Here is a 19,465-nt window from a genome sequence, read left to right as displayed (position 1 = left end):
TTGGGGATTTTAGAATTACAATCAAACGTCATTTGTGGTAGGAAAGAGATAATTAACTATTATTTCTAAAGGACTTTCGAAAAGGATTGATACTCTTGTAGAGCTGAACTTACTCAACGCACTGTTTAATCATTATGATTTGCAATGCTCAAAGAGCGGTGAAAGTAGACGTAACTCCAAAAAGAAAAAAAAACCATTAAAATGAAATGTTCACAAGGCGATGAGGAAGGTGAATGGGAATTGGGAGGGGGCATGACTTCCAAAACGCCTGCACAGACAGTATGAGCTGAATGGGCTCCGACCATGCCTTATGATGTCCACGTAGTGGGTGGCACGGTGGGCAGCACTGCTGCCCCAGAGACCCAGGTTCAATTCCTACCTCAGGCAACTGTCTGTGTGGAGTTTGCACATTCTCCCCGTGTGTTTGCTACGTTTTCCTCCCACAGTCAAAAAATATGCAGGTTAGGTGAAGGGGTAAATGTAGGGGAATGGGTCTGGGTGGGTTGCTCTTCGGAGGGTCGGTGTGGACTTGTTGGGCCGAAGGGCCTGATTCCACACTGTAAGTAGTATGTATGTAGTAGCTACTCAAAATTTCATTCTGTTGGTATCAAGAGTTCAGAATGGAGAATAGTTTAGAGGTAGCATGACATAAGGAAAGTTACTTGTCACGATACAGTTTTGATGAGCAGATCAGAGCATTTTGGAAATGTATTGTTCATGGCAATGTAATGGGTGCAAATGTAAGGGTTCCAAGTATAGCACATGAACACACAGGCAATGGGAATGGATAGGGAAACACATTCTGCGGCTGCGCAAAGTGCTCAGCCAATAAGATGTCGCAGAGAGACGCGCATGCGCAGTCGTGGGCCGGTCCTATAAAAGAAGCGGGAAGGGGCGCGTGCGGCTGATTGCCCGTTGGCGGCGGTGCAGAGTGGGCGGGGGCGGCCGTGTTTGTGAGGGAGGGGGGGACGGGAGTGTTATAACGGGCAGTGGTAATCACACTGTCACCGAGGGAGAGTGGAGCTGGGTGGTGGTGGGCTGGTCCGGAAAGCTCTCTCCGGCCGTGGGACGGACTGAGGGCGGTTGCCAAGGGCGACGCCGGGCTCCCGCGCCATCTTGCAGCGTCCGGGCCCTGGTGCTGGGGAAAGGAGACGATGGATAGAGACTTCAGCCTGAGCTTCGGCGGCGAGGCCGGGGCCGGGGCCGGGGCCGGGGCCGGGGCCCCCTGTAACCGCTTCCACGTGAGGCTGGTGGATGAACCGCCCGAGTACGAGCCGCCTCCGCCGGCGGGGGGCGAGGATGGCGTCGGCCAGTTCCAACGCTTCGAGGCGACGCTGCAGAACCGGGGCGATTCCCTCCGGGCCGACGGCCTCTGCCACTCGTCCGACAGCTTCAGCAGCTCCTACCTGAAGACCTTTGGCCACAACACCGTGGACAGGGTGCCCAGAATCGACTTCTACCGCAACACCGGCAGCCTCAGTGGCGTCAAGGTCAACAGACCCAGCCTAGCAGACCTTCATGAAGACCTCAAGAGGGTGAGGGCAGGTTGTACCTTTGCACCGGTGGAGAAAGGGAGGGCTGCAGATGCTGGAGGTCAGAGCTGGAGAATGTGTTGCTGGAAAAGTGCAGCAGGTTCCTGAAGAAGGGCTCATGCCCGAAACGTCGATCCTCCTGCTCCCTGGATGCTGCCTGACCTGCGCTTTTCCAGCAACACACTTTTAGCTGAGTATTTGCCTCCAGGATAATGGGATGCTGCCTCGAAGGGGGATGCTGTTTCTACCGTTTGACCTTGGAGCCTCACGCTGTCGTCTGGTGGCATGTTGCTTTGGGTTCTGGCTCACTCTAGCCTCTTGAGTGACGAATCTTTGTTTCTGTTTTCGCACCCTATTCCAGATAATTCTAGATTCCCAGTGCTGTGCTGGCAGTGATGCCGTCTTTCAGATATTTCATTAAGCCAAAACCCCTCAAGCGGAGATGGTGGCACAGTGGTTAGCACTGTTGCCTCACAGCGCCAGAGACCCAGGTTCAATTCCTGCCTCAGGCGACTGACTGTGTGGAGTTTGCACGTTCTCCTGTGTCAGCGTGGGTTTCCTCCGGGTGCTCCGGTTTTCTCCCACAGTCCAAAGATATGCAGGTCAGGTGAATTGGCCATGCTAAATTGTCCGTGGTGTTAGGTAAGGGGTAAATGTAGGGGTATGGGTGGGTTACGCTTCGGCAGGTCGGTGTGGACTTGTTGGGCCGAAGGGCCTGTTTCCACACTGTAACGTAATCTAATCTAATCTAAAGAGCCCATGGTACTGTTTTGAAGCAGAGCTCCAACAAAGTGTTCTGATCTTTTACCAATATTAACAAACATTTAACTTGCCTTTTATTGTTGGGGGTGGGAAGTGGGGAAGGAGATCATCAGATGAAATGAGGCAGGTGACCATAGTGAACACAATGGCCTGATGTTGCATGGTGGGGTCATGGTCCAGAGGAGATAGGAAGGGTTATTGGAGAGCTGATACACATCCTCTTCCATGGAGAGACCATTCTGCCAGGTGACAATGCCATACTAATTAGCAGCCTTAAGGACAAAGTCAGGGCTGGATCTGAGAGCACAAAATGGACAGGTTGGCATGAATGACTAGGGCAGAGAAATTGAAGTGACCAGTATCATGTCAACTGTTTTGAATGAACTGGTTGAGTGCATATAAAAGGCCAGAGGAAGGATTCCAAGTGAAGGTCGATTGTTGGAGGTGGGTGAAGGAGTTGGGAATGGGGAGAGGACTGTCCATTTGTTTTTTCTCTTCTCCAAAGGCAATGGAAGGAGTGTTCAATGTCATGTCGTGCCTGAAATTCAGTAAGGTGGGAGCGCAGGGATAACATTCACCTTTGCTGAATATAAAATCTTCAGCATTGGAGAGTGGAAGATCAATAGGGATAGTGAATACATGACAAAGGGTTAGGAGGGGTGCATGGAGTCAGAGGGGAGGAAGATTCACGAGGGCAGTGGTATGAGTTGTTGCATCTTGTTTGCCTTGATGCCTGAAAGGATAAGAGAAAAGTTTCTTGTTAGTACGTCAAATGAAGTGGAATTGGGAAGCAGTACAGCTCTGAGCAGCGTGAGTTAGTGCAGTTGGAGAGAGGTAGTGTGTGCATATAACGACACATGGCACTCAGTGCACATCTCGGGATGCGGTGAGAGCCACCTGTGTGGAATGTTAAACATTAGTGATGTATATGATCTAGGGTAAATTCAAAACATGAAGGGTGAAACTTGAGTTGAAATCCACGTGGAGTGTCTCTCAGCTGGAGGCATTTACTGAGGAACGTCATGTAGCTGTGGAAATGAGGTTTAGCAAATGCCTTGTCAAACACTGGGAGCAGCAGTGAAATTAATTATGGTGGACGAGGAAAAAGATTGGAATGGAAATCCTATCAGAGGATAAAAACAGAAATAAAAACAGAAATAACTGCAAATGCTGGGAATCAGACAAAAACAGAAATTACTGATAGCAGGTCTGGCAGCATCTGAAGAGAAATCAGTGTTAATGTTTTGGGTCCAGTGACCCAACCTCAGAAGCTAGAGTAGTTAGAGTATCCTTGCATTTTAGATTTATTTCAGAAGTAGATAAGTTTTAAGGTCTTCCTGAGCTGGAATGCCTTATTAGTGGTCTCTAGCTATACATGTGTGTTTGGAGACATGGTATAATAGCTTTGATTTATAATTCCCTTATCTTTCTATAAGTGTTCTGCTGGGACCCTTCAGCAATTGGGTTTGTTCTTTCAATTATGATACTAAGTAATATGGAAAACTCTACACTTATTCTGCCAACTTTCAATGGCACATGCCATTTGGCATCATTAATTAATCCTAATAAAGGAATTGATTGGATCTTTCGTCTTTCTGTGACGATATTTCTCTTGCATACTTTGCTGCCTGCTTTTGGAATTTGTTGATTTCATCAATCTCCTTTGCCATGTTCCCCAGAATCTAAATCTGGCTTCTTATCCATTAAATATTTGTGGATTTCTTTGAACACCGCCATGATAACTTTATTGTTGATTGAATAGAACTTCAATATGGAGTGAGCGATGATTTTCCTTAAAGAAAAAAAAATCATACCTTGACAGATGGCAGGGTTGAAGTAGCAATCTTTGTGGAATGTAGCTCTGCCGTTGACTCTGCATGAAATAGGACCACCCCCCTCCCCCTGCAATTAGCATCGCTGGAATTGATGTTAAACTCTAATACAAGTTTGTTGAAGTTGAGTTGGCTTTGCTGACTTAACTCAACACTGAGGTTGGTAACTTTTTCCAGTTCTATATTGATTTTTCAATGGAGGAGATTCCCAAGGTATATTGTGTCAAGTGAATTAGCAACATAGAACATGGAACAGTACAGGATCTTCGGTCCTCAATATTGTGCCGATCTTTTATCCTACTAATGTCAAGCTAACCTACATACCTAAATTTTACTATTATCCATGTGCCTATCCAAGAGTTGCTTAAATGTCCCTAATGTATCTGACTCTACTATGATTGTTGGCAGTGCATTTGATGCACCTACCACAGTGTAAAGAACCTACCTTTGACATCTCCCCAAAACCTTCCTCTAATCACCTGAAAATGATGCCCCCTCTTGGTAGCCATTTCCATTCTGGGTAAAAGTCTCTGGTTATCCACTCAATCTGTCTCATCATCTTGTACACCTGTATCAAGTCACGTATCATCACTCTAATGAGAAAATCCCTAGCTCCCTCAACCTTTCTTAAGACATACCTTCCAGTCCAGGCAGCATCCTGGTAAATTTTGGCACCCTCACTAAAGCTTCCATCTCCTTCTGATAATTAGGTGACCAGAACTGAAAGTATTTCCCGGGCTTTATGGATCTGCAGCATATCCTCACAGCTCTTAAACTCAACCCCCCTGCTAATGAAAGTCAACACACCATATGCCTTAACAACCCTATCAACTTGGGTGATAGCTTTGAGGAATCTATGTACATGGACCACAGGATCCCTCTGTTCCTGTAGAATCCTGCCTCTAATGCTGTATTCCTCATGCAAATTCGACCTTCCAAAATGAATCGCTTCACATTTTTCCAGTTTGTACTCCATTTGCCACTTCTCAGCCCAGATCTGCATCCTGTCAATGTCCTGTTGAATCTACAACAGTTGTCCACCCTATTCACAACTCCACTAACCTTCGTATCATCGGTAAACATACTAACCCGCCCTTCCACTTCCACATCCAAGTCATTTATAAAAATCACAAAGAGCAGAGATCCCAGACAGATCCCTGCCGTACGCCATTGGTCACTGAGGTCCAGGATGAATATTTTCCATCTGCTACCTCCCTCTGTCTTCTATGGGCTAGCCAGTTCTATGTCCAGACAGCCAAATTTCCCTGTATCCCATTGTCTCCTTACTTTCTGAATGAGGCAACTACGGAGGAGCTTATAACGTCTTGCTAAAATCCATATACACCAGATCCACTGCTCTACCTTCATCAGTGTTTTGTCACATCCTCAAATAATTCAGTAAGGCTTGTGAGGCTTGAGCTGCCCCTCAAAGTCATGCTGACTATCTCTAATCAAAGTATGGTTTTCCAAATAATCATAAATCCTGTCTCTCATAATCGTCTCCAATAATTTGCCTGTTCCTGATGTAAGACTGACTAGTCTATAATTCCCAGGGTTATCCCTATTTCCTTGAACAAGGGAATAATGTTTGCCACCCTTCAATCACCTGGCAGTACTCCAGTTGACAGCGAGGATGCAAAGATGATCACCAAAGGCTGCACAAACACATCCCTTGCTTCCCACAATAATCTTGGGTATATCCCGTCTAGCCCAGGGGATTTGTCTATCACATGTTTTTCAAAACTTCCAGCACATTCTCCTCCTTAACATCAACATATTTGAGCATATCAGACTGTTTCATGCTGTCTTCAGAAATGAGAGGGTCCCTCGCAGTAATGAAAACTGAAGCAAAGTTTCATTAAGAATCTCCCCTACCACCTCTGACTCCAGGTACAGGTTCCCTCCACTGTCCCTGATTGGCCCTGTCCTCACACTGGCCATCCTCTTGTTCCTCACACAAGTGTAGAAAGCCTTGGAGATTTCCTTAATCTGACCGGCCAAGGCTTTTTCATGTCCCCTTCTAGTTCCCCTAAGTCCATTCTTCAGCTCCTTCCTGACTACCGCATAACCCTCTAGAGCCCTGTCTGATCCTTACTTCTCAACCTAAAGGAAGGGGGGCTCGGGGACAGAAGTCATTGGAAGCTTTCCCACCCAAATCACTATGATGTTTCATTGTTAATCACCACCAGCAAAATACTGGGCAGCCAATTGGATACTTAAATGCAAAGCCCATTATGGGCAATACAAGCTATCAAAAGTGAGTTAAGGGGCTAAATCCAATGGAATTGGAATGGGTGTGGGTCTATTTTCTGTTTTCTACTCAACATGTTCCAAAATGTTGTTACGGGGGTCTTGAACCCAGGTCTCCTGGCCTAGATGTAAGGTAACAACCACTATGCTGACCAGATATCTTAAATAAATCGCTTCCCATTTGCCAGCATTTGGTCCAAAATCCTTACTATTCATTTACAAAGAACATTACAGCACAGGAACAGGCTCTTCGGCCCTCCAGACCTGCACCGATCTAGATTCTCTATCTAAACCTGCTGCCTATTTTCTGAGGAACTGTATCCCTTTGCTCCCTGCCCCTTCATGTATCTGTGTAGATACATCTTAAATGATGCTATGGTACCTGCCTCTACCACTACTGCTAGCAGTGTGTTCCAGGCACCCACTACCCTCTGCGTGACCGGCCAAGGCTTTTTCATGTCCCCTTCTAGTTCCCCTAAGTCCATTCTTCAGCTCCTTCCTGACTACCGCATAACCCTCTAGAGCCCTGTCTGATCCTTACTTCTCAACCTAAAGGAAGGGGGGCTCGGGGACAGAAGTCATTGGAAGCTTTCCCACCCCAAATCACTGATGTTTCACTGTTAATCACCACCAGCAAAATACTGGGCAGCCAATTGGATACTTAAATGCAAAGCCCATTATGGGCAATACAAGCTATCAAAAGTGAGTTAAGGGGCTAAATCCAATGGAATTGGAGTGGGTGTGGGTCTATTTTCTGTTTTCTACTCCACATGTTCCAAAATGTTGTTACGGGGGTCTTGAACCAAGGTCTCCTGGCCTAGATGTAAGGTAACAACCACTATGCTGACCAGATATCTTAAATAAATCACTTCCCATTTGCCAGCATTTGGTCCAAAATCCTTACTATTCATTTACAAAGAACATTACAGCACAGGAACAGGCTCTTCGGCCCTCCAGACCTGCACCGATCTAGATTCTCTATCTAAACCTGCTGCCTGTATCCCTTTGCTCCCTGCCCCTTCATGTATCTGTGTAAATACATCTTAAATGATGCTATGGTACCTGCCTCTACCACTACTGCTAGCAGTGTGTTCCAGGCAGCCACTACCCTCTGCGTGAAGAACTTTCCTTGCATATCTCCCCTAAACATTTCCCCTCTCACTTTGAAATCTTGACCCCTAGTAATTGAGTCCTCTACTCCTGGGGGAAAAAGGTTCTTGCTATCCACCCTGTCTACACCTCTCATTATTTTGTAGGCCTTGTCCCCCCTCCTCAACCTCTTTTTTTCCAGTCAAAATAATCCTAATCTACTCAATCTCTCTTCTTAGCTCGTGCCCTCCATACCTCCTGGTGAACCCCCTCTGCACCCTCTCCAAAGCCTCCACATCCTTTTGGTAATGTGGGGACCAGAACTGTACACAGTATTCCAAATGTGGCCGAAACAAAGTCTTATGCAGCTGTACCAATCCAGTTGCCTTTTAAATGATGTAATTGTGTCCGCCTCCACCATTTCCTCTGACAGCTTATACCATACTCTCTCCACCCTCTTATGAAAGAGTTGCCCATTTGGTCCCTTTTAAATCTTTTCCCCCCCCTCACCGTAAGCCTATGCAGTTTCTAGTTTTGGATTCCCCTCACCCTGGAGAAAAGACCTTGTCTTTTTGTTGTATCCATGCCCCTTTATAACCATATCTAAGATCACCCTTCATCCTCTGACACTTGGAAAATCGCCGCAGTCTATTCAGCCTCCCCCTATAGCGCAAACCGTCCAATCCTGGAAACATCCTTGTAAATCTTTTCTGAACCCTTTCAAGCTTCATAACATCCTTCTGAAAGCAGGGAGACCACAATTAATGCAGTATCCCAACACTTAGCCACAACTGTATGACACAGGTCTGTTTTTTTCATTTTCACCTAATCACCTGTTCAGATATGTCCTAATGCACCTCTGGAGTAGAATTAAGGAGACTACTACTGTACCACAAACCTTTGTGTGAGGATGGTCTGTATTATTGTTTCTTGTATATCTGGTAGTGTTATCTCACATACCCAAACAGCTTTCCTCCCTCCAAATCATTGTGACTTTTGTTTTAACATTAATCACCCCTAGTAAATCACCAGTGTGTGCAGTACAAAACATCAATAATTAAGGAGTATGGAGAGCAGAAAGCGACTAAATCACAGGGGGGAGGGAGCGAGAGTGTGAAGGGGCTAAATCAAAATGGACCTGGATGGCAAAATACCGTAATGTATCCCTTGCAGTGCCCACCCCTCTAAAGGCATGGAGGGTTTTGATGGATCAGTGTTCTTCCTGTCCAGTGGCACTTAGATATGAACATAACTGCAGAAGGGGGGCAGGCAATCGGCTGCTAGGACTCTTTCTCCACAGCTGTCTGCCTGGACTTGTAGGGATCTGCTTTGTATTTTCTAATCAACCTGTTAGAGGTGACATTACACACCTCTCCAACGGATTGGCCTTGAACCCAGGTCTCCTGGCTCAGGTATGGGCACTACCACTTCACACAGGCCCTCTAAGGGTCTGCTTTACCTTTTCTAATATCTGGAAGTGTTCTTTTTGTCACCACCGAGTCACTGTCTTTTTGTTACACACCCAGAGGTGCTATTAGCCACAATTGAGTAACGTTCCCACCACTAAACTACCATGCCCATTTTTGCTTTTTGAAAATATATATTTTCCCCACCACGAAACACCTGTTACTAATTACATATTTCCAAGCAAAGCTCATTATGGGCAATGTAAAACATCAAAAGTGAAGTTGGGGGATAAGGGTGGTACATGGAGGAAGAAGGGGCTTTAATCAAAGTGGAGGGGGAGTCTGCTTTTTTAAAATTGACAACCCAGAGGGGTTACCTCAAGGAATTGAGTGACCTTCCCATCACTGAAATCACGGTGACATTTTAAAAACTTTTTAATAAACTACTATCCACCATCAATTAAAATCACCTGTATAACCAGTTGAATATTTACAAACAAAGTGTGTTATGAGTAATGCCAATCATAAAGATGGTTGGGGATAAGGACAGTGAGAAGGGACTAAAGCAAAACTGAGTTGGAGGGGTCTGTTTTTTAATGAATGGATTTTTCTAATCCACCTGTTCAGATAACATTACATATCTCTGGAACAGATGAGACTTGAATCCAGGCCTCCTGGTCAGGGATCTACTGCCATTGGGCCACAAGACTCCTTTATAAGGCAGGCATGCTGTTTCAAACCAGCTTCCTTTTGCATGTAAAGCAAACATGATCACCACTACACTACAGAAATGGGATCTGCTTTTTTAAAATCACAATCTCTTATCCCAAGTTATTGCCCCCTAGTTCCTACCACAACACTACCTAAGCTAATAGATTGCCACCTATTAATGCATTCTCATTGGACTGTTGATTTACTTTTGAATGACTGTGATGTTGCACTATACTAACCCATATCAATCAGTTAAGGGTCGCCAGAACTGAAATGCTGATTGTCATTTCTCTTCACAAATGCTGCCAGACCTGCTGAGCTTTTCCAGCAATTTCTGTTTTTGTTTCATATTGATCAGTTCATGTTTATCAAATTGCTGTGTCACTCTGCAGATTCCAGTAAATTTCCCATCAAAGCCACATACCATCCCAACCTTGAGGAAATGGATCAAAGTCCTGGATGGCCTTCTCTAACAATAATATGGACGTCCCTACGTCACAAGCTGCAGTGTTTCTTTACCACATCCTCAAGAGTAGTTCAGAATGTAAACTGAGTACCCACATCCTATGAACAGATTATCTAAAAAGATAGACCTCTGGTTAAGATGGCGGGGGAGTAAGACGCTCCTGCTGGAGCTCCTCTGCTCGCCAGTTCCTTTTTCCTTATTTTCTTCTTTTTCCTCTTGCTGCAGTTTTTCTTCCCCACCCCCAACTTTTAAATTTTACAAGTACCCTAGCTGGAGGGAATGGAGAAGCACGTTCAAGACCCTCTGTGCAGAAGATGAAACAGAGGGTCAACGTGGGATGAGTCATGGCCGAATCTCTGAGCAAGAGCAGACCAAGGCTGACCTGGGAGGCAAGTCTCCGTCAAAGCGGGAGCAAAGCAAGCGCATGTAGAGTCCTGGAGGTAAGTCGCAGCCAAGAACGGGTGTAGATCAAGCGTGGGCTCAGACCCAGGAGCAGAATGAGCACCGGAAGTCATGGCTGGAGTGGGAGCAGTGCTGAGTCCAGGCTGCAACTCGCAGCCAGGGCGGGAGCAGTGCGAGCACAGGTCGGCCAGAGGGACGAATCCTGGACAGAGTCAGCATAGCCTTATGTTCTGAAGCCAGATGGGCAAGGATTCTGTGGAAAATGCCTATAACATGAGGTCTATAAAGATACTTTTTATTCTCATTTTGGACTTCTTAAACATTGTATTCCCATGCTAGTCTTCTTCCTTGCTATTTCAATTCTGGTACAACACTTACAAGTATCTGTACCTAAGGTGGTGCCTAGAAGAGACATTGCACACTTTTCACTGTACTTATTCATGTGCATGTGATAATAAAGACCATTCCGTTCTATAAAGTCTGTCCTGGTGGGTCTGCAATTTCCTAATTTATTTCTCTTAAACACTTTCTAGTTTCGTATCTTTTGTAAATTGAAGCTGGCTGAAGATACTTGCTTTAGGCAGAGTCCTAGGAAGTTCCTTCAGTAAACTAATATTGTGGTTGCTTTCAGAGCTTGTTTTCCAGATTAAGACTAAACTTCAATTTTAAATGTCAAATATTTGATCAAGGAAACTTGCTCTTAAATGGTATCAACAATATAATATGTTGCACTACAGGAAGGCTCCCAACAAAGTTGAAATTGAGGAATCTGAGCAATATTGGAACGGATGAGCAAAGGCTTGAATGGAAAGGGAGGTTTTAAGCAGAGCCTCTGAGGAAAAAGGTGTAGTTGAGAAGTTGAAATTTTGACCTAACCAGCTGAAAACTTGGCCATCAGTGATGGAGCAAATTAAAATGGAGAATGGTGCATTCAGCTAGAATTGCAGGGCTGTTGTTTTGGAAGAGATTAGCAATAAGTGGTTTGAAAGCATGGATGATAAGTTTATAATTGCCATATTGCTTCAGTCAGACCCATGTATTTCCGTAATCTCAAGCAATCTGAACATAAGATTTGGTGTAAGCATATGGCCAGGGGTGTTTGGACAAGTTTTTAAGAATCTGGAAGGTGAAATATGGGAAGTTCACCAGGGGAGTGTGTTGAAATAGTCCAGTCTGGATGTAGTAAAGGCATCAATGAGGGTTTCAGTTGCAGGTAATTTGACACCTTAATGGAGTTGAATGAAGTTAGAGTTTGAAATATAGCAACCTTTCTTTTAAGTGTGACCGTATGTGCTAGCAATCTTGATAAACTGGAAAAAAAATTATATACCTCAAATACTGGAAATTTACAGTATTATCATGATCTTTGCGATGTCCGAGTAGTCAGTTAAGGGTGGAATTGAGAGACTGTCCACCAGTAAGTTTTATTTCAGGCAAAGTTGCATTATTATTTGTACTTTATTTTGCAAATAAAGTATGTGTATACTTTCTGCATTACATTATTATTCAGTCTGTTTTTACATTGATTATATGGACCTGTTGATCAACCAGAATATTTGATTAACTGGCACACTCCTGGTCCCAAATGTGCTGGTTAATAAAATGTTTTGTGTATAGTATTTGTGATAGTGTGGATAATTGTTGGAAGCTGATCTCAGTCAGATGTGATCCGAAGGTTGCACACACTGGTTCAGCCTTTTAAATTTGCCCGGGAGATTGGTGGAGTAATAGGAAGAGATTGGAGTTTGCTGGGAACTTTAAGGTTAGCCCTGAGTTCGCTTATTCTTTCCAGGGATTGTGATTCTGGGCTGACTTATTTCTTTGTGTCTCTCATGTACTCGTGCATTCTCTCTTGTGCATGATCTCTCGCTGTCTTGCCTGGCTGTCTCCTCCACCTCCCTCTCTTTTACCCCCCTCCCCCATCCAAAATTTTGTTTGTCTCTGCACACTTTATCTATTGAACAAGTATCTTATTCTGTCTGAGTAATTAGGGTGATGCATTTGGCCATTATTACTTTCAAGACATTTAAATAAAATGAATGTACAGGGAATAGTAGCGTAATTCAATTTCTTTTAAAATAAACTTTTCAAGTTGAAATACTGAATACATTGCATGTATTAGTACTCTTTCAAGAAGGGATCATAGCTGTCATCTTGGCATATTTTTGATGGAATTAAATATTTACTTAAATACTTGATTGATTTTTATTTTAGGATATTTTACCTGTTCCTGGTGCTGTGGATGGTGTTGCTAATGGTGATGGTGCAGTTGATACAGGAGGAAAGCCTTCTGAAAACAAGGATGAATTAATCAGATTTGGATGGATCAAAGGAGTGCTGGTAAGGAAATGCTGCTGAATCTGTGGCGTGCAATATTTCCTTTTGTTTTATTAAATGGTGTATTTTTGGCAAAGTTGTAAATGCAAGTGGAAGTCCAAAGTGGCTACTGTATGGAAAGAGATGATTTTCAAATGTTTTTGAATGAACGTAGAATTTATCCTCGTGAGTTTTGAGAAGATTTGCAGCTCAGGTTAAGGTTCTGGATGTAGGTTTACTCACTGAGCTAGAACGTTCATTTTCAGACATTTCGTCACCATATTAGGTAACATCTTCAGTGAGCCTCTGGACAAACCACTGCTGGTGTTTCCTGCTTTCTATTTATATGTTTGGGTTTCCTTGGGTGGGTGACGTTGTTTCCTGCAGTGACATAATTTCCTGTTCTCTTTCTCAGAGGGTGGTAAATGGGATCTAGGTCAACGTGTTTGTTGGTAGAGTTCTGGTTGGAATGCCATGCTTCTAGGAATTCTCATGTGTCTATTTGGCTTGTCTGAGGATGGAGGTGTTGTCCCAGTCGAAGTGGTATCCTTCCTTATCTGTAAGTAAGGATACTGGTGAGAGTGGGTCATGTTGCTTTGTGGCTAGTTGATGTTCACGTATCCTGGTGGCTAGTTTTCTGCCTGTTTGTCTAATGTAGTGTTAAAATTCTTGCCTGGTATTTTGTAAATGAGATTAGTTTTGCTTGCTGTCTGTACAGGGTCTTTCAAGTTTATTAACTGCTGTTTTAGTGCGCTAGTGGGTTTGTGGGCTACCATGATGCCAAGAGGTCTGAGTAGTCTGGCAGTCATTTTTGAAATGTCTTTGATGTAGGGGAGAGTGGCTAGGGTTTGTGGATCTGTTTTGTCTGCTTATTTCATGTTGCTGAGAAATTGGCGGACTGTGTTCATTGGGTAGCCATTCTTTTTGAATACACTGTATAGGTGATTTTCTTCTGCTCTGCGTAGTTCCTTTGTGCTGCAGTGTGGTGGCTCATTGAAATGTTCTAACGCATCTTCATTTATGAATGTTGGGATGATTGCTTTTGTAGTTCAATATGTGGTCCCTATTTATTGTTTTCATGTATAAGCTGGTTTGAAGTTCCCTGTTGGTGGTTCGCTCTACTGTGACATCTAGGAATGGCAGTGTGTTGTTTTTTCGTCGTCTTTAGTGAACTTTATGCCAGTGAGGGTATGATTGATGGACTTGAAGGTTCCCTCAAATATGTTTAGGGATGACAAAGGTGTCATCCACATAGCAGGCCCAAAGTTTGGGTTGGATGGTTGACAGAGCTGTTTGTTCGTGTCTCTGCTAAGAACTGATATCTGAGATCCCATGGGTGTTCAGTTGACTGTTGGTAGGTTTTTGTTGTTGAATTTGAAGTGGGTGGTAAGGCATAGGTCCACTAGCTTGATGATACTGTCCTTGCTGATGACATTGGTGGTCTTTGGTGTTCTAATGGGTCTTCTAATGGTGTAGTCAGTGTTTCCTTGGCCAGGTTGATGTAGATAGATGTGAACAGGGCTGTTACGTCAAAGGAGACCATTATTTCATCCTCTTCTACCTTGGTGCCTTTGGTCTTCAGGAATTCTTGCGTGGAGTGGATGGAGTGGCGTGAGTCTAAGTGTTTTAGTCTTTGGTGTAGCTCCATGGCCAATGTTAAAAGTTGGTGTTCCAGGTAACAAGAGTATGGGTCTGAGGGGGGGGCTCCTGGTTTGTGAATTTTGGGTAACCGTAGAAGTGTGGTTTGTTGTATCAGAATGGTTTCACTTTTTGGAAGTTGGTCTTATTTCTCCAGATTTCTGAAGTTTTGAGTAGGGCTATGATTTGGTTCTCTAGTTGTGGGGTTGGGTCTATTGCCACTTGTCGATAGGTGTTGGTATCCGCACGTAGTGCATTCACATTTTCAATGGGGTCTGATTTAAAGTGACTGTCAAGCATCCTTTGTCTGCAAGTAGGATAATGTCTTTTTTTAGTGTTTCTAGTGCTTTCCAGTCTTGTGTATTGTTTCCTTCCTTTTTCCTGCTTAATGTTGGTGCAACTACCTGTCTGATAGTTTGCTGGGTTTCTTCTGAGTTGGTTGTCTTTGTGTTTCTAATGCTGCTAAGAAATCTTTCTTGTCCCCATCCTGGAAATTCTAATTTAAACCTCTTACTAAGATGGCTTTTTCAGTGTCTGGTAAGGGTTGGTCAGAAGTTTTTAAATCCATACTTCTGTTGTCACTGTTGTTTTGTGTAAGTTTTTGTCTAGTTTCTTTCTGCAGGGTCGAGTTTTTATCATTATTTTGTTGCTGTCTAATATCTATGGCTTGTTGTACTGTCTGACCATTCATGGTCTGTGGCATGAGCGAGTAAATATTTTTGGTGTGAAATTTCCCAGTTTTATTTAGTCTGTTGTGGGCATCATTAATCATTTCTCTAAGCATTCTGTAGCTGTTTTGCTCTGCTATACATTTAGCTAGCGGGGTGTTAAGGGGAAGTTTGCATTTAAGACATTTAGATAGTACCTGTTTCCTTAGACATTCGTGCAGTCTGTACAGCTGTTCGCGGGTGGCACTATGTTGGATGGCATTAGTTTCCCATTTTTGGGCCAGTTTTAGCATATTGTGCCCATAGGTGTTAGCGGGCTTTGAGGAGATTTGTAGCTCAGGTTGAGGTTCTGGATCTAGGTTTGCTCGCTGAGCTCCTTAGACATTCGTGCAGTCTGTACAGCTGTTCGCGGGTGGCACTATGTTGGATGGCATTAGTTTCCCATTTTTGGGCCAATTTTAGCATATTGTGCCCATAGGTGTTAGCGGGCTTTGAGGAGATTTGTACTCAGGTTGAGGTTCTGGATCTAGGTTTGCTCGCTGAGCTGGAAGGTTCATGTTTAGACGTTTCATCACCATACTAGGTGAAACTTGGGAAGTTTCATCTTCAGTGAGCCTATGGACGAAGCACTGGTGTTTCCTGCTTTCCATTTATATGTTTGGGTTTCTTTGGGTTGGTGAAGTCATTTCCTGTGGTGATGTCACTTCCCGTTCTTTCTCAGGGGTTGGTAAATGAAATCCAAGTCAATGTGTTTGTTAGAGTTCTGGTTGGAATGCCATGCTTCTAGGAATTCTCGTACATGTCTCTGTTTGGCTTGTCCTTGGATGGACGTGTTGTCCCAGTTGAAGTGGTATCCTTCCTTATCTGTATGTAAGGATACTAGTGAGAGAGGGTCATGTCGTTTTGTGGCTAGTTGATGTTCATACAGATAAGGAAGGACACCACTTCGACTGGGATGACCCGTCCATCCCAAGACAAGCCAAACAGACATGCATGCGAATTCCTAGAAGCATGACATTCCAACTGGAACTCTATCAACAAACACATTGACTTGGATCCCATTTACCAACCCCTGAGAAAGAGAACGGGAAATGACATTACCAGAGGCAATGGTTTCACCAACCAAAGGAAACCCAAACATATAAATAGAAAGCAGGAAACATCAGCAGTGCTTTCTCCGGAAGTTCACTGAAGATGTTGCCTAGTATGGTGACGAAATGTCTGAAAATGAACCTTCCAGCTCAGTGAGCAAACCTACATCCAGCTATAATTTATCTGCCTACTATGTTCCTAGGCTGCTTCCCAAGTTTATGTAAGCCAAAGTTCAGCTTTGAAGTTAATTATGTATCTGTATTCTAGGTGCGATGTATGTTGAATATATGGGGTGTGATGCTTTTCATTCGGCTTTCATGGATAGTTGGCCAAGCTGGAATAGGTATGTTGCATCTTTTGTAATAGTATTTGGTGCTATATAATCTTAGATTATAGGAAAAGGCTTTCTGCAGTGTAATCAACATAGCATATGATGGGAGGTAGTAGCATAGTGGTATTGTCCCTAGACGAATAATTCAGACCCTCAGGCTGAAACTCCAGGGATGTGAGTGAATCCTACCATTACAAACTGAAATTTGAATTCAATTTCAAAAGTTAGGATTGAAACAAAAACTAGCCCAGTTACAGAGAGTGGTAAACTCAGCCCAGACAATCAAAGGCCAACCTCCCATCTATAGAATCCACCTACCAGGCCCGATGTAAGGAAAGGCCGCCAGCATTCTCAAAGATCCATCCCACCCTGGCAGTGCTTTTCTACAACCTCTAACATCAGGGAAGGTACAGAAGCCTGAACACGCACCAGTCGGTTTCAAAACAGTTTCTGTCCTACTGTTAGAATATTGAACGGACTCTCACACTCTTAGCATTAGTCTGTTACCTGTGTTTTTATTTTTGCTGCTATTATGCTATTTAATTCTGTGAGCTGCCTGTATTGTTCGCAAGATAAAGCTTTTCACTGTGCCTTGGTACATGCGACAATAAAATCAATTCAATTCAATTCCATTAATTTGCTTCCCTAATATCCTGTAGGGATTGAAATTTGCTGATCTTTCCAGATGTGATTTGCTGCTGAGACCATTTTAGAGGATAGTTGAGTTCACCAGTTCAGGGGCATTTAGGGATGAGTAACAAATGTTGACCTTGCCTGTGATGACTACGTCCCATCAAAAAAAAATCCTAAGGTGCTTTACAGGAGCATTGTAAAGCAAGCCATGATGTCAGCCTATTAGGAGTTATCAGGCCAGATGACCAAGCAAGGAAGTGTGGCAAAGAGGTGAATGGAGAATTCCAGAGCTTTCATCCTTGGAAACTGAAGGCACACCACCAACAATGGATTCATTAAAATCTGAAGCTGAAGTGGCTGGAATTAGCGGTGTACAGATCTAAGGGTTGTGAAACTGGGGAGAACAGTTTTGGAGGAGTCCTATCTGGGAAGGATTCAAAACATGAAATCAGAAGCAAGACATTACTTAACCATGGAAGTCAACCATCAGGGATGATATGAATGTGCCTTCATTCTCTCTAAACCATGTGTAGCACATTTGGATGACCTCAAGTTTACAGAGGGTAGAATATGGGAGTCCAGCTAGGAATGCATTGGAATAGAGTTTGAAGAATTCAGGAATAAATTAAGAATTCAGGAGCAGATTATCTGAGACAGGTCAAACCAGATGATTTAACAATGTTTGTACTGACCCATAAATTGTCAGTTCATATCTCGTTCAAGTACGATACTAAAATAGCATTGTCTCAGGATATTGCATGGGAACTGCTTTTGGAACTGGGATGGCTTCAATCATCTGTTAATTTGGAGGTAATTTCTACAAATGTTGGATGAGCCTCATCATTTAGTAGCAATGGAAGAATCAAAGATATGTCAGTATTAACACTACTTTCAGATAATGTCACAATGGAGCAATGTGTAGATGAGAAATGAGTGCGGACCAAGGCTTGAAAAGAAAAGCTGTTGCAAATATATTCTGGCTATGAGAAAATAAGAACAAAAATCATAAGAGAACAGTTCCATCAGCTGTGGAGAGGTTTTGGAGGATGGTGTGGTCAGCCATGTTTAATGTAGCAAGTAGTTAAGTGATGATTAGAGTCATAGAGATGTATAGCATGGAAACAGACCCTTCAGTCCAACTCATCCGTGCCAACCCAATATCTTAAAATAATCTAGTCCCATTTGCCAGCACTTGGCCCATATCCCCTCAATCCTCCCTATTCATAAATCCATACAGATGTCTTTTAAATGTTGTAATTGTGTACCAATCTCCACTTCCGCTGGCAGCTCATTCCATACACGCACCACAGTCTGCGTGAAAAAGTTGCCCCTTAGATCCCTTTTAAATTTTTGCCTTCTTGCCTGAAACCTATGCCCTCGAGTTCTGGATGAGGGAAAAGACTGTCTATTTACCCTATCTATGCACCTCTTAATTTTATAATCCTCTATAAGGTCACCCCTCAGCCTCTGACACACTAGGGAAATCTGCCCCAGCCTATTCAGCTTCTCCCTATACCTCAAGCCATCCAACCCTGGCAACTTCCTTGTAAATCTTTTCTGAACCCATTCAAGTTTCATAACATCCTCCTGATAGGATGGTGACCAGAATTGCACACAATATTCCAACCAATGACCTGTACAGATGCAACATGACCTCCCAACTCCTATACTCAATTCTCTGACCAGCAAAGGAAAGCACACAAACACCACTATCCTATCTACTTATGACTCCACTTTCAAGGAACTATGAACCTGTACTCCAAGGTCTCTGTTCAGCAGCACTCCCCTGGACCTTACCATTAGATGTATAAGTGCTGCCCTGATTTGCCTTCCCAAAATGCAGCACCTTGCAGTTATCAAAATTACACTGCATCTGTCACTCCTCGGCCCATTGACCCATCTAATCAAGATTCCGTTGTACTCTGGGGTAACCTTCTTTTCTGTCCACTACACCTCCAATTTTGGTGCTGTCTGCAAACTCACTAACTATACTTCCTCTGTTTACATCAAAACCATTTACATAACAAAAAAGTGAACCCAGCATCAATCCTTGTGACGCAGCACTGGTCACAGGTCTCCAGTCTGAAAAGCAACTTTTTACCACCACCTTCCGTCTTCTACCTTTTGAACCAGTTCTAGAACATAGAACAGTACAGCACAGAACAGGCCCTTCAGCCCACGATGTTGTGCTGACCATTGATCCTCATGTATGCACCCTCAAATTTCTGTGACCATATGCATGTCCAGCAGTCTCTTAAATGTCCCCAGTGACCTTGCTTCCACAACTGCTGCTGGCAACGCATTCCATGCTCTCACAACTCTCTGTGTAAAGAACCC

At 43.6% G+C, this 19,465-nt stretch overlaps 1 protein-coding gene across 2 annotated transcripts in view; it reads left to right on the top strand.

Moving 5' to 3' along the window:
- Positions 1 to 968: 968 nt before the first annotated feature.
- The window catches only part of slc12a1 (solute carrier family 12 member 1), a 133,887-nt gene continuing 115,390 nt past the window's right edge, over positions 969 to 19,465 (top strand). The window contains exons 1-3 of one of the 2 annotated variants that reach the window (XM_043680183.1): positions 969 to 1,535; positions 12,665 to 12,790; positions 16,432 to 16,507. In XM_043680183.1, the coding sequence (XP_043536118.1) occupies positions 1,155 to 1,535; positions 12,665 to 12,790; positions 16,432 to 16,507 (583 nt within the window). In that variant the 5' untranslated portion in view covers positions 969 to 1,154. The remainder of the gene's footprint in view (positions 1,536 to 12,664; positions 12,791 to 16,431; positions 16,508 to 19,465) is intronic. The other variant, XM_043680182.1, reaches the window with a different exon arrangement.

The sequence above is a fragment of the Chiloscyllium plagiosum genome, chromosome 40 (genome assembly GCF_004010195.1).
Source record: "Chiloscyllium plagiosum isolate BGI_BamShark_2017 chromosome 40, ASM401019v2, whole genome shotgun sequence".
Lineage (NCBI taxonomy): Eukaryota > Metazoa > Chordata > Chondrichthyes > Orectolobiformes > Hemiscylliidae > Chiloscyllium > Chiloscyllium plagiosum.
This window is presented reverse-complemented; position numbering and strand designations above follow the sequence as displayed.